The sequence below is a fragment of the Coregonus clupeaformis genome, chromosome 8, assembly GCF_020615455.1.
Source record: "Coregonus clupeaformis isolate EN_2021a chromosome 8, ASM2061545v1, whole genome shotgun sequence".
NCBI classification, from domain to species: Eukaryota; Metazoa; Chordata; class Actinopteri; order Salmoniformes; family Salmonidae; genus Coregonus; species Coregonus clupeaformis.
In genome coordinates this window covers 18605514-18631588 of record NC_059199.1, presented here as the reverse complement: position 1 = coordinate 18631588, position 26075 = coordinate 18605514, and the positions used below count along the sequence as shown (strand labels likewise).

Here is a 26075-nt window from a genome sequence, read left to right as displayed (position 1 = left end):
TTAGTCCGCTATAGTTTGTTAAACAGCTTACAAAAACAAAATGTAGACCTATCCCATCTTTGCTAAATATGTTAACTTGAACCTGTTTGCAGTCCACATTCTTGTACATTCAATTCTCACTTATATAGGGGCTAGGCCTACTGTAAATTGCATTATGGCTGAGCATGGATATGCCAAATGTCGTCAATAAGAAAGATTACATTTACAAAAAAGAGAGCAAATAATTCTAATGAAATTCTAAACAAAACAAAAACTTGTTTTAAGTAGGTTACAGTGAGGGACAAAAGTATTTGATCTCCTGCTGATTTTGTACGTTTGCCCACTGACAAAGACATTATCAGTCTATAATTTTAATGGTAGGTTTATTTGAACAGTGAGAGACAGAATAACAACAACAAAATCCAGAAAAACGCATGTAAAAAATGTTATAAATTGAGTCTTTGAACTCTCTGCAAAACATGACTTAGGACTTGGTGGCAAAACCCTTGTTGGCAATCACAGAGGTCAGATGTTTCTTGTAGTTGGCCACCAGGTTTGCACACATCTCAGGAGGGATTTTGTCCCACTCCTCTTTGCAGATCTTCTCCAAGTCATTAAGGTTTCGAGGCTGACGTTTGGCAACTCGAACCTTCAGCTCCCTCCACAGATTTTCTATGGGATTAAGGTCTGGAGACTGGCTAGGCCACTCCAGGACCTTACTGTGCTTCTTCTTGAGCCACTCCTTTGTTGCCTTGGCCGTGTGTTTTGGGTCATTGTCATGCTGGAATACCCATCCACGACCCATTTTCAATGCCCTGGCTGAGGGAAGGAGGTTCTCACCCAAGATTTGACGGTACATGGCCCCGTCCATCGTCCCTTTGATGCGGTGAAGTTGTCCTGTTCCCTTAGCAGAAAAACACCCCCAAAGCATAATGTTTCCACCTCCATGTTTGACGGTGGGGATGGTGTTCTTGGGGTCATAGGCAGCATTCCTCCTCCTCCAAACACGGCGAGTTGAGTTGATGCCAAAGAGCTCCATTTTGGTCTCATCTGACCACAACACTTTCACCCAGTTCTCCTCTGAATCATTCAGATGTTCATTGGCAAACTTCAGACAGCCCTGTATATGTGCATTCTTGAGCAGGGGGACCTTGCGGGCGCTGCAGGATTTCAGTCCTTCACAGTGTAGTGTGTTACCAATTGTTTTCTTGGTGACTATGGTCCCAGCTGCCTTGAGATCATTGACAAGATCCTCTCGTGTAGTTCTGGGCTGATTCCTCACCGTTCTCATGATCATTGCAACTCCACGAGGTGAGATCTTGCATGGAGCCCCAGGCCGAGGGAGATTGACAGTTCTTTTGTGTTTCTTCCATTTGCGAATAATCGCACCAACTGTTGTCACCTTCTCAACAAGCTGCTTGGCGATGGTCTTGTAGCCCATTCCAGCCTTGTGTAGGTCTACAATCTTGTCCCTGACATCCTTGGAGAGCTCTTTGGTCTTGGCCATGGTGGAGAGTTTGGAATCTGATTGATTGATTGCTTCTGTGGACAGGTGAATTTTATACAGGTAACAAGCTGAGATTAGGAGCACTCCCTTTAAGAGTGTGCTCCTAATCTCAACTCGTTACCTGTATAAAAAGACACCTGGGAGCCAGAAATCTTTCTGATTGAGAGGGGGTCAAATACTTATTTCCCTCATTAAAATGCAAATCAATTTGTAACATTTTTGACATGCGTTTTTCTGGATTGTTTTGTTGTTATTCTGTCTCTCACTGTTCAAATAAACCTACCATTAAAATTATAGACTGATCATTTCTTTGTCAGTGGGCAAAGGTACAAAATCAGCAGGGGATCAAATACTTTTTTCCCTCACTGTATGTCTAAATACACTTACATGCACCATAATTGCTTCCCATGGGCATATAATATTAAAACAACGTGGACTATGGAGGGTTTTACTCACATCCAAACTTTTCACAGTAGCTGGACAAAGATCCAATATAAATAGAAATGGATAATGTCCACTCACTGTTATACTGCTCCCAAATAGGCCTAGTTTTATGAACACTCGGAACCATCTTACAGATCAGATCGCATTCACGCATCTCCAGAATTTGCATTGCAAGCGCGCCATGGACGCTGTCACCATTAAAACAAGAAAGGTGAATCATTCTAATAAGTTTGGTTGTAATAAAATTTAACGAAAAACAAGCATATCATTCAAATGTTTTTTAACAACAACAATAAATAAACGTAAAATGTAATGATAGCGTAAAATCGAGGGCTTTGGTTTTGAACATATGAAATGGAAAACAAGCAATTTTTACAGGTTACAGAAAACTTCAAAATTCTCTTATCTCGTTTCATGATGGGCATGGACACGTAGCCAACATCATGGAGGGGTTTTTACGAACGTCCAAAACGGGACCTTCAAAAAAATAATGTAACTGTAAGTCGCTCTGGATAAGAGCGTCTGCTAAATGACTAAAATGTAAAATGTGGGCCTGCCTACAATGCATAGATAAAAAGGGAATGTCAGCTCACTGTTTTACTCCTCTCAAACTTGATATTTTAATAAAGCTTTGGTGATTAAGATGTATTTCCAAGCGGTCTCAGGTATCCAAACCCTTTATTGACACACTTGACTACTTTGCGATTGCATTGGGCAGACAAAAAAAGCCTTAATTGAGAAGAGGGGAGGCTATGCTTGTTTCTTTATCAAATTAAACAAAATGGTAAAACAGGACAATGACCCAACACACCTCCAGGCTGTATAAAGGCTATTTTACCAAGAAGGAGAGTGATGGAGTGCTGCATCAGATGACCTGGCCTCCACAGTCCCCCAACCTCAACCAAATTGAGATGGTTTGGGATGAGTCGGACCGCAGATTGAAGGAAAAGCAGCCAACAAGTGCTCAGCATATGTGGGAACTCCTTCAAGACTGTTGGAAAAGCATTCCAGTTGAAGCTGGTTGAGAGAATGCCAAGAGTGTGCAAAGCTGTCATCAAGGCAAAGGGTGGCTATTTGAAGAATCTCAAATATAAATGTATTTTGATTTGTTTAACACTTTTTTGGTTACTACATGATTGCATTTGTGTTATTTTATAGTGTTGATGTCTTCATTATTATTCTACAATGTAGAAAATAGTAAAAATAAATAAAAATGTTTACTGACACCGGCCATATTCAACGGGTGTTGAGCGTTCGTAAATTTGTCAGTTATTCTGCGCTCTGGCACACTCAGACGAGAGTGCTCTGAAATTGGAGTAGATAGCCAGAGCGAATTTACCAGCTACATCTATCGACAGCTGTCGCAGTGACATCATAAATATTCTATTGAAACAGTTACTTGCATAGTGGAGTCTTTTGTTTAGACATGTAGCTAGCTACCTAAACAATTAACCATAATCCCATAACGTTACTACCCTGCATGAATCTGCAGGTAGCTAACCAACTAGGTTCAATGTTAGCTAGCTAACATTAGGCTATAACTAGCAATGTAAATGGCTCGGTGATACAAATAATAGTACTACACAGATCATACAAGTAACGTTAGCTAGCGAGTCAGCCATCTAAGCTAGCTAGCTAACAGTACACTTTCACTTGAAATGAAAACAAATTTCTGACAAAATTAGAAACGTGTAATATCTGAAAATGTAGCTAGCTAGACTCTCTTACCCGTATACATCGATGGACGCTTCTCCCTCTCTGGCAGGGATGCCATGGTGGCCCTTAGTTTGAAGATGTAATCCGGAGCTTTCTGTGTTCTCTTTTCGACTCCGTCTGCATATTTGCCATCAAACGCCAGAATTTTCTCCATCTCCTTAGCTATCATACTCTTATTCCACTGATTTCAAAACTCGGTCCTCCAGAAAGTGGAGAGCAACACTTATGCAGTTTTACTACGTGATATCTTTCAAAAAAGCCTCGTTAGAAAGGATTACCTACACATACTGACCAGCTCATATTATAGACAGAAGTGCGCTACATGGCAGACCAATCCGAACTCATTTCTCGGCAAGTCCAGCCAACTCATTGTCTCAGCCAATCATGGCTAGCGGGAAGGTTGCTTGTAATTTAAAAATTTTATTTGTATTTACAGATGGCATACAAGTTTGTTATTAAGGGACATGAAAGTTCACATGATCCAGAAGGCATTTCTGCCAAAAAACACATTTTGATTTCTTTTAAGGTTTACGTTCAAATGGCGCTCCTTTGATGCGCGACATACGCCTAGTTTCCTGAAATGAGTCACAATTGTCTAAAGTTGGCTAGCTTGCTAGCTACTTCCAGAAACAAGTGAGAGAACACCTCACTGACCATTTTACACTCCATAGCAGAGCTGTTTAGACTGTTTTTAAGATATAGGGCTGCTTTGATAGAGGCCAATGAGGCCATGCCTCAAAGGAACACCTCCCTCGCTGTCAGCATGTTTCCATCAGCAGGTTACGAGATAGGGGTAATTATAAGTGATGGAGGTATGCATTGTGTCCTTGTCTGAGTTTGGAGAAAGATAGAGAATAAGCTATTCAAAGCAGACACGCTCCATGAAATAGTATGAGTTACCCAGCTAGGAGAGTAGGAGAGAATGAGGCCAATTTCATTTTTAAACAAATACTAATTGGTAGCTCAAACAGTTTATGAAAAAAGCTGCAAAAATACACATTAGTGCTCCAGTCCTCCCTGTCATAATTAGCAATGTTATGTCCCATAGAAGTGCTGCCAATGTACGTACCGTAATTTATGTGCCTCTAACTCTCCCGAATACCTCTGTCAATCAGGCAATACCTCTGTCAACCCGGCAGCTAGTGCTATTAGTGCTATTAGTTCTACTGTGACTTCCACAAATATGGAGACCACCTCGGTTTTCAAATCATGTAAAGACTTGGGCTGTTGCATGTAAACGTGCAAAGCTTGATGTCAAAATCGACCTTCTTGATGTCTGGGTGCATGATACGAGCCCTGATATTCTGGTTCTCACAGAACTGGCTCAATGGTTTGATCATGGATAAAGACATGATTACAACATCTTCAGGTGTGATAGACTGGGGGAGGGGTTTCTATATATGTGAAATCGAGACTTGTGGCATCATGTTTTCTAAGTGTCACTATCCCAAAAAAGTTTGAGTGTTGGTTATAGATGTGGCCTTATGCCAAAATATGCATTTGTTTGTAACCGGGATTTACCGACCCACTGCTGCACTGATGGATGCTGTTGATACAATTTCTGAATATTTAAAATATTTTCTACCATCTGAATTAGTTATTTTAGGAGATTTTAACCTTGATTGGCTTACCCTGGCCTCTGATCATTTGAATAATATATGTCTTGACTTTAACCTGACTCAACTAATCTCCAAACCTACATGGATTCATGTAAGAAACCCAGCAAACTCCTCGCTGATTAACAAAATGTTGGCAAATAGTCACTACAAGTACTTGAGTGGTATCTTTGCTAATGAGATCAGTGATCACTGTCCTGTTGGAAATATTAGATATACCAAACAGACAAACTTTGAGCCTTGTATAATTATGTCAAAAGAATCTCCCCAGGTGTCTATCAGCTGCATGCCTGACCCTGAATTGTCTCTCGAACTTTTCTCCTCTATTTTTATTTATCTGGCAGACCTTTAAATGCCTTAGAGTTAAAAATATAAAAAATCCTTGCTTCTCTATAGCAGTGGTTGCCAACTCCGGTCCTTGAGTAACCCCAACAGTACACATATTTATAATAGCCCCGGATAAGCACACCTGATTCAACTTGTCAACTAATTATCAGGCCCTCAATTAGTTGAATGAGGTATGTTTGTCCGGGGATAGAACAAAATGGGTGCTGTTGGGGCTACTCAAGGACTGGAGTTGGGAACCACTGCTCTATAGAACTTTCAGATCACATTATGATGAGGAATTAGGCCAAGGCCAGGGCCAAGGCTAGAAAAACTGACTGGGTAGCTGATTGGCAGTGTTTGAGGCAATTGAGAATAGATGTACTTCCTGAATTAAGAAAGCAAAATCAAGCTACTTTCTAAGTTCTATCTCAGACTCTGCTGGTGATATGTGAAAGTTTTGGAAAACAGTTAATGCACTGAAGTGTGGAAATTCCTCTCCTTCCCTGCCTAAGCAAGTTGTGTCAGACTCTGGAATCATCTGCAGACCAGCTGGCTGGAGTGTTTACAGACATATTCAATCTCTCCCTATCCCAGTGTGCTGTTCCCACAGGCTTCAAGAGGGCCACCATTGTTCCTGTACCTAAGAAAGCAAAGGTAACTGAACTAAATTACTATAGCCCTGTAGCACTCACCTCTGTCATCATGAAGTGCTTTGAGAGACTAGTCAAGGATCAGATCACCTCTACCTTACCTGTCACCCTGCAGACGACACAACAGTAGTAGGCTTGATTACCAACAATGATGAGACCGCATACAGGGAGGAGGTGAGGGCTCTGGGAGTGTGGTGCCAGGAAAATAACCTCTCACTCAACATCAACAAAACAAAGGAGATGATCGTGGACTTCAGGAAACAGCAGAGGGTGCACCCCCCTATCCACATCGACGGGACCGCAGTGGAGAAGGTGGAAAGCTTCAAGTTCCTTGGCGTACCCATCACCGACAAACTGAAATGGTCCACCCACGCAGACAGTGTGGTGAAGAAGGCTTATCACCTAAAACCCTCACAAACTTTTTACTGGTACGGCAACTGCACCGCCCACAACCGCAAGGCTCTCCAGAGGGTGTGTCTGCCGAACACATTACCGGGGGCAAACTACCCGCCAACCAAGACACATAGAGCACCCAATGTCACAGGAAGGACAAAAAGATCATCAAGGACATCAACCACCCGAGCCACTGCCTGTTCACCCCGCTATCATCCAGAAAGCGAGGTCAGTACAGGTGCATCAAAGCTGGGACCGAGAGAATGAAAAACAGCTTCTATCTCAAGGCCATCAGACTGTTAAATAGCCATCACTAGCACATTAGAGGCTGCTGCTGCCTATTGAAATCACTGGCCACTTTAAGAAATGGAACACTAGTCACTTTAATAATGTTTACATATCTTGCACTACTCATCTCATTTACGTCATTTTGCAGACACTCTTATCCAGAGCGATTTACAGGAGCAATTAGGATTAAGTGCCTTGCTCTAGGGCACATCGACAGATTTTTCACCTAGTCGGCTCGGGGATTAGAACCAGCGACCTTTCAGTTACTGGCACAACGCTCTTAACCACTAAGCTACCTGCCGCCCCATCTCATATGTATATACTGCATTCTATTCTATAATATTCTTCTGTATTTTAGTCCATGCCGCTCTGTCATTGGTTGGCCATATATGTATATATTCTTAAATCCCATTCCTTACTTTTTTTGTGTGTATTGGGTATATGTTGTGAAATTGTTAGATATTACTGCACTGTCGGAGCTAGAAACACAAGCATTTCACTACACCCGCTATAACATCTGTTAAACACGTGTATGTGACAAATAACATTTGATTTGATGTATTAGACGCCTTGCTTAAGATTGATATGGATAGGAGGAAGCACTGTGCTGCCCTCTTTATTGAGTTATCGAATTATGTTTTATGTTTTGCTTTTAGTATATTGATGTGAATATTGATGTGTATATTGTTGTGTTTATTGATGTGTATTGATGTGTACATCATGTATACTGTCAAAATAAAGGTAAAAAAAAAATAAAAAATGGGTACATTTCCATATTTTGCCCTTTCATCATGTTTGCTGGGAAAATTTTCAAAACATTAAAATATTAATGAGCTGTTCAGCTTTACATACCATGGAACGTTTCTTTGGGAGAAAAATACATTCATTACAACCATGCATCAATGCATGTCATGTTTCCATGATTCCTAGCCTACAAACTTCTTCCCAGATGGATTGCTTCATTAACTGATATAATTTTGTATGTCTGCGCCCTCTTTTATACCAATCACACCACCATATATCAACCACCATAATATAACACACACTGATATTCTAAGCGTGCATTTATATTTCTTGACTTTTATCAAATATAAAAAGCCACATGGATTGCTAGAGTGGCATTATTCATACTATACAAGACTGGAAATTAGACACACTATTTTCGGTCCACCATACAGAGCATTGGAACATTTATCAAGCCGTCAAAATTAAAATTTACCAGCAGTCTAGCCAGCTCAGCCCATATCAAATGAACGTCCAATTAAATTAAAGCGAAGGGTTGCCACTCCCGCCGTGGGTTTTCCTGGCCTAGCTGCGGCTAACACAGCTGTTTTCACCCTCTGCTTCATCAGATACAAGTGCAGGGCCCATGAGCAGCTCTCAAGCTACCATGGACCATGAGGCACCTCTACGGTCATGGGGTCACAACCGTTGAACCTTGTCTGACACTGACACAGGAGGGTTGCAGGACACTTGCATTACACTGAGTAATTTGACACATGGTAACCCAATGTCAGACATCTTTGAGGTAACGCCGGCGATATGTGATAGCATCTTTACATCTCTCATAGGCCTACTCACAAATAACAACATCACAGTGCTTGCATTTCATATCGGAGATACACTGAAGCATTAACCTTTTGCTGCAGTGGGCTAAATCAGGGTCACACAGAGTGTTTCTCGATAGTCTTAAACAAATCTACTTTGAAACAAAAGTATACACCTCACAGACATGATATAGGCTTAAAGATATAGGGTTGGATACCATGTTGGATATAGAGTTGAAATGTACTCCATTTTGAGTTTGCATCCCAATATTACACTTTATATACAGTATTTGATCCCCTGCTGATTTTGTACGTTTGCCCACTGACAAAGAAATGATCAGTCTATAATTTTAATGGTAGGTTTATTTGAACAGTGAGAGACAGAATAACAACAAAACAATCCAGGAAAACGCATGTCAAAAATGTTATAAATTGATTTGCATTTTAAATGAGGGAAATAAGTATTTGACCCCCTCTCAATCAGAAAGATTTCTGGCTCCCAGGTGTCTTTTATACAGGTAACGAGCTGAGATTAGGAGCACACTCTTAAAGGGAGTGCTCCTAATCTCACCTTGTTACCTGTATAAAATTCACCTGTCCACAGAACCAATCAATCAATCAGATTCCAAACTCTCCACCATGGCCAAGACCAAAGAGCTCTCCAAGGATGTCAGGGACAAGATTGTAGACCTACACAAGGCTGGAATGGGCTACAAGACCATCGCCAAGCAGCTTGGTGAGAAGGTGACAACAGTTGGTGCGATTATTCGCAAATGGAAGAAACACAAAAGAACTGTCAATCTCCCTCGGCCTGGGGCTCCATGCAAGATCTCACCTCGTGGAGTTGCAATGATCATGAGAACGGTGAGGAATCAGCCCAGATCTACACGAGAGGATCTTGTCAATGATCTCAAGGCAGCTGGGAACCATAGTCACCAAGAAAACAATTGGTAACACACTACACTGTGAAAGACTGAAATCCTGCAGCGCCCACAAGGTCCCCCTGCTCAAGAATGCACATATACAGGGCCGTCTGAAGTTTGCCAATGAACATCTGAATGATTCAGAGGAGAACTGGGTGAAAGTGTTGTGGTCAGATGAGACCAAAATTGAGCTTTTTGGCATCAACTCGCCGTGTTTGGAGGAGGAGGAATGCTGCCTATGACCCCAAGAACACCATCCCCACCGTCAAACATGGAGGTGGAAACATTATGCTTTGGGGGTGTTTTTCTGCTAAGGGGACAGGACAACTTCACCGCATCAAAGGGACTATGGACGGGGCCATGTACCGTCAAATCTTGGGTGAGAACCTCCTTCCCTCAGCCAGGGCATTGAAAATGGGTCGTGGATGGGTATTCCAGCATGACAATGACCCAAAACACACGGCCAAGGCAACAAAGGAGTGGCTCAAGAAGAAGCACATTAAGGTCCTGGAGTGGCCTAGCCAGTCTCCAGACCTTAATCCCATAGAAAATCTGTGGAGGGAGCTGAAGGTTCGAGTTGCCAAACGTCAGCCTCGAAACCTTAATGACTTGGAGAAGATCTGCAAAGAGGAGTGGGACAAAATCCCTCCTGAGATGTGTGCAAACTTGGTGGCCAACTACAAGAAACGTCTGACCTCTGATTGCCAACAAGGGTTTTGCCACCAAGTACTAAGTCATGTTTTGCAGAGGGGTCAAATAATTATTTCCCTCATTAAAATGCAAATCAATTTATAACATTTTTGACATGCGTTTTTCTGGATTTTTTGTTGTTATTCTGTTTCTCACTGTTCAAATAAACCTACCATTAAATTATAGACTGATCATTTCTTTGTCAGTGGGCAAACGTACAAAATTAGCAGGGGATCAAATACTTTTTTCCCTCACTGTACATCACAGAAGACTGAAATATAACAAAACCGTTTGACAAAGAAACACTGGATTTTCATAGCTTAAAAAAAGAAAGTTGATTAATTATGAAATTATGATAAATATGAACACTCCACTCATGAGGCCACTAGAGGGTGATTTGGTCATCAGACTGCAGGAAAGGGCTACATAAAGATTGATCAATGAAAGAGGCGATTTGGAGAGCACATTCACAATGAAATTCTGTACACTGCACAAACAAGAATACATGTAAACTCAAAAATTGTATCTTAACAGCTATCCACCTCATTTTCGAAAGGGTTCAAAACACGGAAGCCAAACGGGGAAACTATGGATACAACTTCCTCCGCGCTCGTGCATTATCATAATTAATATACGCGCCATGAGAAATCCCTACATTTGCATGTTTCTGTTAGCCGATACATCCTGACAAAATACACCCTATTACTGGCCTGCTAATGTCCCTGGACCTTGTAGCCTAAACTGGCGAGAAAATACCCATAACTGATCCATACGGTTGCCCAATCAGGCAGGCTAGACGCAGTTATTTTGCAATTAATATTCATTCAAAATGCCAGGCTTTTGAGCAGTTATTAAAACGACACTGCCGTTTACAGCCTATACTAGAGTTTTGTACTCGAAAACAATAATAACATTCTTCATTACATTATGTTGTTGTAACCTAGGTGGGATACATTCACTGTCCCTAAAAAACTGAATCAATAGGGTAGCTTTTCGAGCTGCGTGTCCGGGGACTGGGAGCGAACATAGTGTAGGCTACCTATGATTTAGTTATCTGATCAAGTTTTAATTTCTTGGCACCATCCCTATGGTTAAGCATGGTGGTGGCAGCATCATGCTGTGGGGATGTTTTTCAGCGGCAGGGACTGGGAGACTAAGGTTTGTATCACAACTAAAGTGGCCAAATAACTTCTTAAAATTAAGCACATGAATCCGCTTTACAAGGGGTGTAGAGCCTAACTGGCATATAAAAGCAGCGTGTGAGTTTCAAGTTTGGGGAAGATAATTCTCACCATAAAAATGCACCTTTATAATAAAAGCATTACATGTATAATTGCTTTTGCGGTCACTTTTGATAATGGTGTTTTCCGCTAATGGAACATTGCGCTTATAATGTGAAGAAACAGCCTAATAGTTTATCAACATTTTAAGCTAAACGTTCTGATCTGTTGCGTCAGCCACATTGCATAAAAAAGGTTTTTTGATGCTAGTGGTTTTATTTATTTGGGATCTATTGCATCCCACAACTGTCCCAGACTATGTTTGGAATATTTATTTCTCGCACAGAATAGAATAGGTCGACTTTTGTACTATGGAGGATAGTGGATTGACATAGGCTAGTGGTTTTGCTGTTTGTTAGGCCTACTCATCTTGTTGGCTGACGAAAAGTAAATGTGGACAGTTCTTCCAATATCTTCAAAATGCACCTCGGAATTGGATAAGGACGCGCGCAGTTGTGTCCACGATGTGTATGTCTTAACGTGTAGCCTGTGATAAAGACCCGATCACGTGAGTGAGAGACGCAGCACACTCAGGGAGAAGAGCACAATGAAGCACTCCGGGCCGCAAAAGGCATGGATTTTTTTAGGGTGCATTACGGCCACAAAGGGGATGCCGACGTGAAATTCGAGGCATTATCAAGTGCTTGTCAAATAGTGAATGAGAGACTATTGGAGTGTGTACAGCCTGCGCAAAAACAAAGCAGAGCTCACATATAGCCCAATGTTTGTAGAACAACTAAAGTTACATTAATAACTCTAAATTAAGCATATAGGAGTACCTATTTATTTTGTTAACTGCACAACATAGAATAGCCGCATGTGCGCACTCCCTCAAATCGTTTGGAGAACATTTTTCTATTTTATTCAGCTTTGTTCAATTGTATTCTTCATACTATAAAATAATATTAAATAATGCCACGGAATTATAAGCTAATCTTGTCTGCTAAATGAACTAGTGTAGCCCACAGCATAGCCACATCAGGACCTAACATAAGGACAACTCAGAGTATGCTATTCTTTTCTTCTGAAATATACTACATTTTCTTCATATCATGCTTCTTTAGACCTGTCTAAAATAAATAATGGATTTATTGTGAAGGTGTAAGCTATATTACCTCGATTTATTAGACTTCTTTAAATGGCTTGTAGGCTATGTGCGAAAGCCAGGAGACGCTAAATGTGTTTATGTTAATTAACGATCAATTACCGTGAGACCGACAGTTATTTGCTTGACAATCACCGGCTTGACAATTGACCGCCACAGCCCTATTCAGACCCATTACTCAGTACTTTGTTGAAGCATCTTTGGCAGCGATTACAGCCACGATTCTTCTTGGGTATGACGCTACAAGCTTGGCACCCCTGTATTTGGGGAGTTTCTCCCATTCTTCTCTGCAGATCCTCTCAAGCTCTGTCAGGTTGTATGGGGAGCGATGCTGCACAGCTATTTTCAGGTCTCTCCAGAGATGTTCGATCGGGTTCAAGTCCGGGCTCTGGCTGGGCCACTCAAGGACATTCAGAGACTTGTTCCAAAGCCACTCCTGTCTTGTCTTGGCTGTGTGCTTAGGGTCGTTGTCCTGTTGGAAGATGAACCTCAGTGGCAGGTCCTGAGCGCTCTGGAGAAGGTTTTCATCTTTCCTTTGATCCTGACTAGTCTCCCAGTCCCTGCCACTGAGAAACATCCCCACCTCATGATGCTGCCACCACCATGCTTCACCGTAGGGATGGTGCCAGGTTTCCTCCAGACATTACGCTTGGCATTCAAGCCAAAGAGTTCAATCTTGGTTTCACCAGAGAATCTTGTTTCTCATGGTCTGAGAGTCTTTAGGTGCCTTTTGGCAAACTCCAAGCAGGCTGTCATGTGCCTTTTATTGAGGAGTGGCTTCCGTCTGGCCACTCTATCATAAAGGCCTGATTGGTGGAGTGCTGCAGAGATGGTTGTCCTGCTGGAAGGTTCTCCCATCTCCACAGAGGAACTCTGGAGCTCTGTCAGAGTGACCATCGGGTTCTTGGTCACCTCCCTGATTGCTCAGTTTGGCCGTGCGGTAAGCTCTAGGAAGAGTCTTGGTGGTTCCAAACTTCTTCCAGATCTGTTCCTCGAAACAATCCTGTCTCGGAGCTCTACAGACAATTCCTTCGACCTCATGGCTTGATTTTTGATCTGACATGCACTGTCAACTGTGGGACCTTATATAGACAGGTGTGTGCCTGTCCAAATCATGTCCAATCAATTTAATTTACCACAGGTGGACTCCAATCAAGTTGTAGAAACATCTCAAGGATGATCATTGGAAACAGGATGCACCTGAGCTCAATTTCGAGTCTCATAGCAAAGGTCTGAATACTTATGTAAATAAGGTATTTCCGTTTTTTCTTGTTAATCAATGTGCAAAAATGTCGCTTTTTCATTATGTGGTATTGTGTGTAAATTGATGAGGAACACTTTTATTTAATCCATTTTAGAATAAGGCTGTAAGTAACAAAATGTGGAAAAAGAGCTTCCTCTCATATTTCTCTTGTTTTTTTATTTGAAACTATTAGGCATACTATTCCATGACTTGACTGTTTCATTCAGGTCACATGAGTAACAGCTTGATTTCTTTAGGGTGAAGATTATTTCTAAACAATCAACATGGCATGTGCAAATTTTTCAGTTTCTCATGAAAACAGGTAAACCTATTTTAAATAACATTCCCACAATTTATCAGTCGGGTTAAAACCAGTGATCTAGAAACTATAGGTGTGGCATGAGTGCATATATCTGAGCATGCATGTGTGCTTTTAACTTTGCAAGAGTCTTTATGTGAGATTGTGAGCCTTTACATGTGTTTATTAGTCTTTTAAGCCCCATTTATACCTGGTTCTAACATGTGTCTGTTGTCCTGATCTTGTCCACATACTGATTTGCCCACATTTGTTGACAGGTGTAGACAATCAAAAGATGCAATGTGATCTGATTGTGATTAGATCTTTCTGACCACCTCCGGAGGTAGTCGAATACGCATCTTGTATGGATATCCTTGAAGTGTAAACGAATCCGGACAACGAAACCTATATTTGGCCAACGTCACAGTTGTCCTGCACACAAAAAAAAAAAAAATCACACCGGCCAGTTGAATTAAGATCATGGTCTTTAGAAACCAAGTGCCTACTGGCACTGCGGTCGGATATGCCACAGACCAATACCGCGTCCAGCTCTGAATAAAATGGGCATATAGAAATTAAGATATTTATGAAGAGATATTGACCCGAATGACAGAGAAATAGGTATCCCGTTCCCACATCCAATGCCAGCGCAAAATCGAATATTTGAAAACTTCGTAGACTACAGAAAGGTCAAGGACTGTAATAGCAGAATAACAGAACTGAACTACAAATGTATTGGGGATGCATGCAGGGACGGACTATGATGGAGTTGCAGCAGAAGAGCACAGTGCGTGGTAAGTGTATGGCAAGGTGTAATGGGTACGCCTAATTTTACACCTGTACCTTTAGATCTTGCCAGAATTAACGGTGCGCTATTCATGGTGAATAGTCTATTTCAGTTGCTATATCAGATACGAAAATAATACATTGGTATTATAATGCAATCATTTTCAATGTTATTATATTATATTCTGTGAATCTTTGAGCATTTTCTAGTTATCCATAAAGTGCTGAAGATGTCCAAACTGTTCAATATAGGCTTCAATAGGAAGGACTCTTTAGGCTACTTTTAGATTTACACTTTATTCCTTTATAAATCCATTTGCTTTACATGTGTTCTCCTTTGCACATTTTATCGATTGCCGCTTTTATACATGCATTTTCATAATTGGACTACATGTCTTGCTATAGAGCTTCAATCTGCCTTTATTGCCCTAAAGAAAGCCTTTGTTGAACTGAAATATGTACTTAATGCAAGTAAAACCAACTATATGTAATTTTCCAAATCACATAAAATTGTATCTGATGATTTATGCATACGTACTTTGGATGGTGCCCTCATTGATTGTGTCCCCGCATATAAATATTTGGGAATCTGGATTGACGAAAATCTATCTTTCAAAAAGCATGTTGATGAGTTAGTTAATATATTAAGAATTAAAATAGGCTTCTTCTATAGGCACAGGTGTTGTCTTTCGTTAAATAGCAGGAAACAAATAATTCAGTCAACATTTATTCTGGTTATTGACTATATGAATGCAGCTGCCACTGTATTGAAGCCATTGGACGTAGTTTATCACAGCGTGTTGCGCTTTATTACGGGCGATAGGTTCAGTATACATTTGCATTTTGTATCAGAATGTGGGCTGGCCTTCCTTGAAGTCTCGTAGATTGATGCATTGTGCTGTTTTTGTCTATAAAGCCCTCTTGCATAAACTTCTGCCATACCTTACCTAATTGTTAACCTCAGGGATGGCTAACTCTGGAGATCCCTCCGATCTCCACGGAGTTTGGTAGATATGATTTTAGTTTTTTTGCACCTTAAGTGTGGAATGATCTACAACGCACCTAAACATTTGGGGAATTGTTGCCTCTAGGGCATTTCAGACAGTTGTTAGGGCACCTTTTTTGAGAATGACACAAGTATTGGTCTTCACAAAGTTCGCTGCTTCGGTGTTATGAGATATTTTTGTCAGATGTTAGTTACTATGGTATACTGAAGTATAATTACAAGCATTCCATAAGTGTCAAAGGCTTTTATTGACAATTACATTAAGTTTATGCAAAGAGTCAATATTTGCAGTGTTGACCCTTCTTTTTCAAGACCTCTGCAATCTGCCCTGGCATGCTGTCAATTAACTTCTGGGCCACATCCTGACTGATGGCAGCCCATTCTTGCATAATCAATGCTTGGAGTTTGTCAGAATTTGTGGGTTTTTGTTTGTCCACCCGCCTCTTGAGGATCGACCACAAGTTCTCAATGGGATTAAGGTCTGGGGAGTTTCCTGTCCATGGACCCAAAATGTCGATGTTTTGTTCCCCGAGCCACTTAGTTATCACTTTTGCCTTATGGCAAGGTGCTCCATCATGCTGGAAAAAGGCATTGGTCGTCACCAAACTGTTCTTGGATGGTTGGGAGAAGTTGCTCTCGGACGATGTGTTGGTACCATTCTTTAATCATGGCTGTGTTCTTAGGAAAAATTGCGAGTGAGCCCACTCCCTTGGCTGAGAAGCAACCCCACACATGAATGGTCTCAGGATGCTTTACTGATGGCATGACACAGGACTGATGGTAGCGCTCACCTTGTCTTTTCCGGACAAGCTTTTTTCCGGATGCCCCAAACAAATCGGAATGGGGATTCAGAGAAAATGACTTTACCCCAGTCCTCAGCAGTCCGATCCCTGTACCTTTTGCAGAATATCAGTCTGTCCCTGATGTTTTTCCTGGAGATAAGTGGCTTCTTTGCTGCCCTTCTGGACACCAGGCCATCCTCCAAAGGTCTTCACCTCACTGTGCATGCAGATGCACTCACACCTTCCTGCTGCCATTCCTGAGCAAGCTCTGCACTGGTGGTGCCCCGATCCCGCAGCTGAATCAACTTTAGGAGACGGTCCTGGCGCTTGCTGGACTTTCTTGGGCGCCCTGACGCATTCTTCACAACAATTGAACCTCTCTCCTTGAAGTTCTTGATGATCCGAAAAATGGTTGATTTAGGTGCAATCTTACTAGCAGCAATATCCTTGCCTGTGAAGCCCTGTTTGTGCAAAGCAATGATGACGGCACGCGTTTCCTTGCAGGTAACCATGGTTAACAGAGGAAGAACAATGATTTCAAGCACCACCCTCCTTTTAAAGCTTCCAGTCTGTTATTCTAACTCAATCAGCATGACAGAGTGATCTCCAGCCTTGTCCTCGTCACCTGTGTTAATGAGAGAATCACTGACAGTGGAAATGTTTTTTAGGGATTAAGTTCATTTTCATGGCAAAGAGGGACTTTGCAATTAATTGCAATCATCTGATCACTCTTCATGACATTCTGGAGTATATGAAAATTGCCATCATCAAAACTGAGGTAGCAGTCTTTGTGAAAATTAGTATTTGTGTCATTCTCAAAACTTTTGACCACGACTGTATAGTTGTGTATAATGACATGTATTTTAATGTGTATATTCATGTGTTTATTGTATTTTTATGTGCATTGTTGTGCTATACAGGGTTCAACTGGACAAGAGAACTTGGTCCCAGCATTGACTCACTGTCAAAATAAAAGGTAAATACACTACATGACCAAAAGTATGTGGACACCTGCTCATCGAACATCATTTCAATATCATGGGCATTAATATGGAGTTGATCCCCACTTTGCTGCTATAACAGCCTCCACTCTTCTAGGAAGGCTTTCCTCTAGATGTTGGAATATTGCTGCGGGGGCTGATCTGTATGGACCTCGCTTTGTGCACTGGAGCATTGTCATGCTGAAACAGGAAAGGGCTTTACCCAAACTGTTGCCACAAAGTTGGAAGCACAGAATCGTCTAGATGCTGTAGTGTTAAGATTTCCCTTCACTGGAACTAAGAGGCCTAGCCCGAACCATGAATAACACCCCCAGACCATTATTCCTCCTCCACCAAACTTTACAGTTGGCACACCATTTGACCAGATAGCATTTTCCTGGCATCCGCCAAACCCAGCCACCCTAGTCATAGACTGTTCTCTCTGCTACCGCAAGGCAAGCGGTACCGGAGCGCCAAGTCTATGTCCAAGAGGCTTCTAAACAGCTTCTACCCCCATGTCATAAGACTACCCAGACTATTTGCATTGCCCCCCACCCCTCTTTTATGCTGCTGCTACTCTCTGTTTATGATCTATGCATAGTCACTTTAATAACTCTACCTACATGTACATATTACCCCAATTACCTCGACTAACCGGTGCCTCCGGTTGATTTGATTTGATTTGATTGGTCCATCGGACTGCCAGATGGTGAAGTGTGATTCATCACTCCAGAGAACGCGTTTCCACTGCACCATAGTCAAATGGCAGCGAGCTTTACACCACTCCTGAGTGGCGCAGCGGTCTAAGACACTGCATCTCAGTGCTTGAGGCATCACTACAGACCCCCTGGTTTGATTCCAGGCTGTATCACAACCGGCCGTGATTGGGAGTCCCATAGGGCGGTGCACAATTGGCTCAGCGTCGTCCGGGTTTGGCCGTTGTAGGCCGTCATTGTAAATAAGAATTTGTTCTTAACTGACTTGCCTAGTTAAATAAAGGTAAAATTTACACATTTAAAAAACTCCAGCCGACGCTTGGCATTGCGCATGGTGATCTTAGGCTTGATTGCGGCTGCTCGGCCATGGAAACCCATTTCATGAAGCTCCCGACGAACAGTTCTTGTGCTGAAGTTGCTTCCAGAGGCAGTTTGAAACTTGGTAGTGAGTGTTGCAAGCGCTCGGTGGTCCCGTTCTGTGAGTTTGTGTGGCCTACCACTTCGCGGCTGAGCCGTAGTTGCTCCTAGACGTTTCCACTTCACAATAACAGCACTTACAGTTGACCAGGTCAGAAATTTGATGAACTGACTTATTGGAAAGGTGGCATCCTATGACGGTGCCACGTTGAACGTCACTGAGCTCTTCAGCATGGCCATTCTACTGCCAATGTTTGTCTATGGAGATTGCATGGCTATTTGCGCAATTTTATACACCTGTCAGCAACGGGCGTGGCTGAAATAGCCGAATCCACTAATTTAAAAAGTGGTGTCCACATACTTTTGTATATATAGTGAAGATTATCATATTGAGGTTCTGTTATTGAGGTTCTGTTATCTGTTATCTCTGTTATCACTGTTATCACTGATCAATGATTTGGAGGAAACTAAATCATGGTCATTCTCCCAGCATGTTGCTTTTTTTCCCCTTTGGTACTGTTTAGGCCTATACTAAATGTTATTTAAAATACATGATTACAAAAATATAAAGACAACGGATGTAAAGCATCCATGTGTAAAGAACAGCCCTGTCCAGACCTGTTTGGATAATGCGTTGCGCCATTCGGAGATGCACTTTGTAGCCTACTCTGTAACTTAACCTGTTTCTGTTTTTACTGTGTGCATTAGGGCCTAAGTGTCATTTTTATTTATACTGTGCAGTAATTGTATTTTGTACACACATCCAGATACTCAGCTCGTTTGTGTGGTGACTTTTTTAGGGAAGGAAAAATTCTCTGAATATTTATTTGTATGGCTGTGGACAGGTCGAGGTTATCGGGACAGTCTTTAACAAAAATAGACTGTAACGATTGACTATAAAAGTGTGCTGTTTTCCGACGATTTATACAGCTTGTGACATAATGTGACGTTCAAGTCAGGTTGGATTATTTTGCATACAGGGAAGTACCAGGAAATCTGGTCACAATACGGACAATGTGGGCAGATAAGAGACACATTTTATTACCATGTGTAGACGCAAAAAATCTCTATCAGATAGTGATCGGCTCATCTTGATCGAATGACGACAACCACATGTTATGCAAGGTGTAAGCACGACTTTAGATACATAGCATAATTTCACATCACATTTAGCACAGCTTGGTAGATGAAGAGCTGACTGGGAGAGTGCAGCTTTGGGTGGGCTTAGCCAAGACACAGATCATCAGTCTAGCCACAAGGTATCCCTGTCTCTTACCAACCATACAGTACGGGAAAGAGAGATAGAGCAGTGGGGGTCCTCTACACTGACAAACACACTGCCTGTGTGTGGCCCGATGGCAGGAAAGGCCAGCGGTCTGATTCAACATCTTCCCTTTGAGGTCGACCTCACAGCGCCCCAGGGGAGTCTGGGAGCACACATCTCTAGGCCAATGGCTGAGGGAAACTAATTGGTTCCATTCACTTTTTCACTTTGAACCGTCGCCCGCTCCATGTTGTCCTTGGATGAGTCGGAGAGGCTTGTATTTACTGAAACTAATGTCCCTCTCTATTTCGTGCGTGCGTGCACACACATAAACACAAACACACACCCCCCCAACACAGTGGTCCCAGACTCCATCACACTTCTCCCGGCCCTTCTTCCACGCTGCGGTGCGCTGCCCATGTTGTCAGGGAGGTGGGGGGTGAATACGCAACGCAAGAGCAAAGCACCGCTGCTTGTGAGCTACATGTTTTATTTAAGCTCCCATTCAACAACAGGCCTGATTTGGAATGCAGATGCACACAAAAAGAAAAAAGCTGCCAATACTGAAACAATTAAAGCACATTGCAGGGGAAGCACTTCACAGTAAGGCACACTAACCAGAACGTGACTTAGCCACAGAGGCCAACAAGTGCTAGACAAATAGCAAAGGAATTGCCATAAAGATGCTGAGGGAAAAAATAAAGGGCAAAGTTACACAACACTGGTTTCACATGGGCATCATCAAAGCCATCCAACCAGCTCAAATATATTTATTTGCATTTGCAATGTTGTTGCGCAATCAGTTAGCAAAGTAATGCTTTTTAATGTATGTAATATTGTCTCCGGCTGGAGCAGCCTAATACTTTTAATTATCTATATATTCAATTAATCAATCAGTAGAAAAGGTTATCAGTGCTGGTCTAGTGGTAGCACTGCCAACTCCGAACCACACATTGCCCCACTGGGCATTGGTTCAAATCCCACCCTGCCAATTTTGCCTCTGTCTCCCAATCTCATTCCTCTCTGTATCTAGCCAGTAAATAAAAAACGATGAAAGCAGAGTCGATTTACACTCTCTTTTTTTAAAGAGAAAAATTTAAGATTAGGCCTACTGAAAAGCAAAGCTATCCCGGATACAAGGGGTTTCATGGCACATCAATGGGCTAGCTGGTGAACACCTAACTGGGATGCCGACCTGGAGAATACCCTGAAGCTATGGCCCATCTCTCTGTCTGAGCTGCCGCTCCATCGACTCTGGCTGTAATAAAATGAAGACTATGAAAAATACATTACGGTTCCCCCTAAAGAAGGCTATGCCTGAGCCACAGGCTGTGACCACAGCAAGGATTGCATTGAGTGAATCTATTCAGACCGAGAAATGAGACACTTCGCCTAACAATGAGGCTTTCCAAGCAAGCATTGGCAATAGTATGGTGAAAGCTGGACTTGCTTTAGAATGTAAAACACTGCACCATACCATACTCTAACAACACATTAAAATATCTCCACTGATGTCTTTATATTATAACAATGACACTGTTTGTTGTCCTCTATACATGCTTGTATGCCCTCAAAGAGGCAGAGAGAGGAGGCAAAAACAAATCTGGAATGTATTTTTTAATTGAATAAAAATGAATGGCACGCAGATGATTGGGATTTAGAACAGAGACTAACATAATTGCGAAATACCTATTATGGTTCATACTTCCAGTACTGCTGGCTCATTAATTTCAAAAATTTACCCCAGACTGATTTTGAATAGATTTTAGATTAAGTAGATTTTTTAGTAGATTTTTTTTGGAAAATTACTTTAAACCGTTGTTCTTACTTCCTTATCCTGGTGAAACGCATTGTGTACAAGCTTTTGGAGGAAGCTGTACTTGCTAAGCAAGCAGCGTGACATCCTTTACAATCATGCCAAGTGACTCGGATCTGCAGTTGCACTCAGCTCAATGCTGAGGATGCTGTGGAGTGAGTTTGGGGGGGTTAATGTAGCATATGGGGATGTGTGAAACTCACGAATAGCTAGCTTTTTTTTTTACATTGTCTTTATGACGTAGGATACGACTGATGGACAAGGTGCACATAATAATGTGAACCATGTTGCAGAGCCATCCATCATTCATGTTCCCCTCATTCACTCCAATCAACAAATCTAGTATATGGGCTCTATAACAGCACAGCAACCAAAAGCCTAATAAAACATTATTCAATGTCTATTACAATGCTATAAATGTAATGCGCAATGTTTAAGATATTTTTTTGTATAGACGAGGTAAAAGTGTGACAAATGCCAGTTTCATACTAGAAATTATGTCATACAGTGTGCCTCTATTGATTCTATAAAAGCAAGAGGACAGATTACAGTGCATTCGGAAAGTATTCAGACTCTTTGACTCTTTCCACATATTGTTATATTATAGCCTTATTCTAAAATGGATTAAATTAATTGTTTTCCTCATCAATCTACACACAATACCCCATAATGACAAAGCGAAAACAGGCTTTTAGCAAATGTATAAAAAATTAATAAATAATAATACCTTATTTACATAAGTATTCAGACCCTTTGCTATGAGACTCGAAATTGAGCTCACGTGCATCCTTTCCGTTGATCATCCTTGAGATGTTTTTAGAACTTGATTGGAGTCCACCTGTGGTAAATTCAATTGATTGGACATGATTTGGAAAGGCACACACCTGTCTATATAAGGACCCACAGGTGAGAGTGCATGTCAGAGCAAAAACAAAGCCATGAGGTCGAAGGAATTGTCCAAAGAGCTCCAAGACAGGATTATGTCAAGGCATAGATCTGGGGAAGAGTAACAAAACATTTCTGCAGCTTTGAAGGTCCCCAAGAACACAGTGGCCTCCATCATTCTTAAATGGAAGAAGTTTGGAACCACCAAAACTGTTCCTAGAGCTGGCCGCTTGGCCAAACTGAGCAATCGGGGAAGAAGGGCCTTAGTCAGGGAGGTGACCAAGAACCTGATGGTCACTCTGACAGAGCTCCAGAGTTCTTCTGTGGAGATGGGAGAACCTTCCAGAAGGATAACCATCTCTGCAGCACTCCACCAATCAGGCCTTTATGATAGAGTGGCCAGACGGAAGCCACTCCTCTGTAAAAGGCACATGACAGCCCTCTTGGAGTTTGCCAAAAGGTACCTAAAGGACTCTCAGACCATGAGAAACAAGATTCTCTGGTCTGATGAAACCAAGATTGAACTGTTTGGCCAGAATGGCAAGAGTCACGTCTGGATAAACCTGGCACCATCCCTACGGTGAAGCATGTGGCAGGTACTGGGAGACTAGTCAGGATCGAGGGAAAGCTGAACGGAGCAAAGTACAGAGAGATCCTTGATGAAAACCTGGTCCAGAGCGCTCAGGACAACGACCCTAAGCACACAGCCAAGACAATGCAGAAGTGGCTTCGGGACAAGTTTCTGAATGTCCTTGAGTGGCCCAGCCAGAGCCTGGACCTGAACCCGATCTAACATCTCTGGAGAGACCTGAAAATAGCTGTCCAGCGACGCTCCCCATCCAACCTGACAGAGCTTGAGAGGATCTGCAGAGAAGAATGAAGAACTCCCCAAGGTGTGCCAAGCTTGTAGCGTTATACCCAAGAAGACTCGAGGCTGTAATCGCTGCTAAAGGTACTTCAACAAAGTACTGAGTAAAGGGGTTTGAATACTTATTTAAATGTTATATTTACGTGATAAAAAAAAAAAGAATCTGCAGAAATGTCTAAAAACCTGTTTTTGCTTTGTCATTATGGGGAATATGTGTAGATAAATTAGGGGGGAAAAAACAATTTAATATGTTTTAGAATAAGGCTGTAACGTAACAAAATGTGGAAAAACTCAAGGGGTCTGAATACTTTCTGAATGCACTGTAAAAGTGAATTTTGACACGTGGCAAAAATGCACCAACATAACCCCATATTATCCCAAATTATTCGGATCTTGATCAGTTTTACAAGAATAAGTGTTTCCATCTGCTGGTGAAAACTGGGAATTTCAGTGGATTTATCAAGCAGATTTATAGCCTACAGTGTAATAAATACATTGAAACAAGCAACAAAAAAAACAGAGTTTAGTGGGGTATACCATAGGTTATTTTGAGGAATATGTGAGGGTTTTAGAATACGTTGTACTTCTGTATTTTAACTGCATATGCCTGCCTATGCCTGTATAGAGCTAACACAAACTGCTATATTGAGTTAGGCTAGTAATAGTAATTTTTTAAAAAAAAATTTTTTTTAGTACACATGAAGACAGTTAGTTGTCTGCATCCTTGCTCTGTGCTTGTGTACTATCAGCACATGTGCATGACTGTAGGCTATGTAGCCTATCAGAGGGTAAAATATGCATTAGTAGGGAGCAGGCGTTGAGACACCGCCCACTCTTCAGACAACTATGCAGCGCTTCTATAGGTGTTAAATACCCCTCTTTCTGTTTGGTGTAGTGGTGATACAGCTGTCCACATCCCTTATACTCCCCCTCAACTATCAACACATGAGGAAAGACAGGAATAGTGTCAGATCGGGCTAGTGACCAGTCTCTCCTTGTGCACTGGCAATATATACTGCATATGGCTATTGACTTGACTTCTACTAATTTTGCGCATCCCATCATTGAAATGTATAGCTCTTACATAGTTTTGGCAAAGGCAATTGTAGCCTATTATAAAATAACACTGTTGGGAGCTTCATATTAGTCTAACTCAGTATTCATCATCATTGCACCATGCAGGCAAATACACCTATAGACTATGTAAACCATCACATTGTCGCCTCAAGGGCCACGGCTTAACCTACACAATTGGATTGTCATGTTTGATCAATGCAGTTGAAAGAATTAGGCCTAGCCTAAAGCGATTTGGTGAGCCCACTGTTCTAAACAATATTTAGATAGGCCTATAGGATAGCCTCCTTGCGATAGGCTACTTTATCACTATTGTTATACAAACTCAATAAAACATTGTGACGGTAAAGTGCATTATTAAACGCGGTCTTACCTGGGGGACAGTTGCAATCAGGACTAGGGCTAACTTGTCGGGCAATCCGTATCTTGGCGAAATGTTCATAGGAGCGCTGTAAATTCAAAACGAACGTTAACTTAAATAAACTTGAAAAGCAAACGCTTACTCGCTTTTCATTCAACATTATTAAAACTGATAAGGGAATACACTCATATTGTTAAATATATAAACATACAAGCGTGCAGTCAAGTGCTCGTGGATGCTTACCTGTGACAGGAGCTCATTCACTCTCTCTTGAATCAATGAATTAAACTGATCCACCGAAAAGCCGGACACCCGGTGAAAGACGTGCTCGCCATGTCCAGTTTCCAAATCCAGGACCCTGTCATTGATCTCTGATGTTTGCAGACTTAAAAATATACAAAAGGCAAGGGACGCCACAGAGAATAAAGACGAGATAACGTTCATGACAGTTGTGCAGCAATATTGCCGCTTCAAAGATGCAGCTTCTCTCTCCATTTTTTCAGCGCACTTATGTGCTCCCCTGGTCTCTGAAACCTTCATGACTATTTCTTGACCATGGAACACTAAACGCAATCTGCATGTACAGTCGGTCAAGAATAATATAAATTATGATGTCTACGTTTCTGACGACGCGACGTCAACGCACAATGTTAGCCGGTCCTACAGCGAGAGCGACGCGCTCTCTCACCAAAAATCTTCGCTCTGAGGCGCTGCAAAACAGTGCATCCTGTGACTGATTTCACGGTTGAAGCAACTCCTACAAACTTATTGCACTGCTGGAGAAAATAATTATCGCCACCCTAGGCTTCTGGCAGTAAAACCATGAAAACTAAAACTGGAAAGGTAGGCTACTACAGTGAGAGCAGAAACCGCACTTGAATGGCAAATGTTTTCGCACAGAGTAGAGCGTGCTCGCTTTCAATATTACAGTCGGCTAACACGCCTCCAAATCTGTCCTGTCTCATTAACATAATTTATGACATGCTCCTCTCGTGAGCCTGGATCCAACAATCATATGTTATGTTATTCATTTGACAGGACAAATGGGTGCCAATTTAAAGATAAAGTCACAGACAATATCAGATAATGTAGGATCTGTATAGGCTTTTACCCA

General features: G+C 41.8%; 1 protein-coding gene across 8 annotated transcripts in view; it reads right to left on the bottom strand.

The window, feature by feature from the left end:
• Positions 1-25848, bottom strand: part of LOC121571232 (collagen alpha-1(XXV) chain-like) — a 516412-nt gene extending 490564 nt beyond the window's left edge. For all 8 annotated transcript variants that reach the window (XM_041882570.1, XM_041882569.1, XM_041882567.1 and 5 more), the window contains exons 1-2: positions 25205-25848; positions 24974-25049 (exon numbers count right to left, since the gene is read on the bottom strand). In XM_041882570.1, the coding sequence (XP_041738504.1) occupies positions 24974-25049; positions 25205-25501 (373 nt within the window). In that variant the 5' untranslated portion in view covers positions 25502-25848. The remainder of the gene's footprint in view (positions 1-24973; positions 25050-25204) is intronic.
• Positions 25849-26075: the final 227 nt, after the last annotated feature.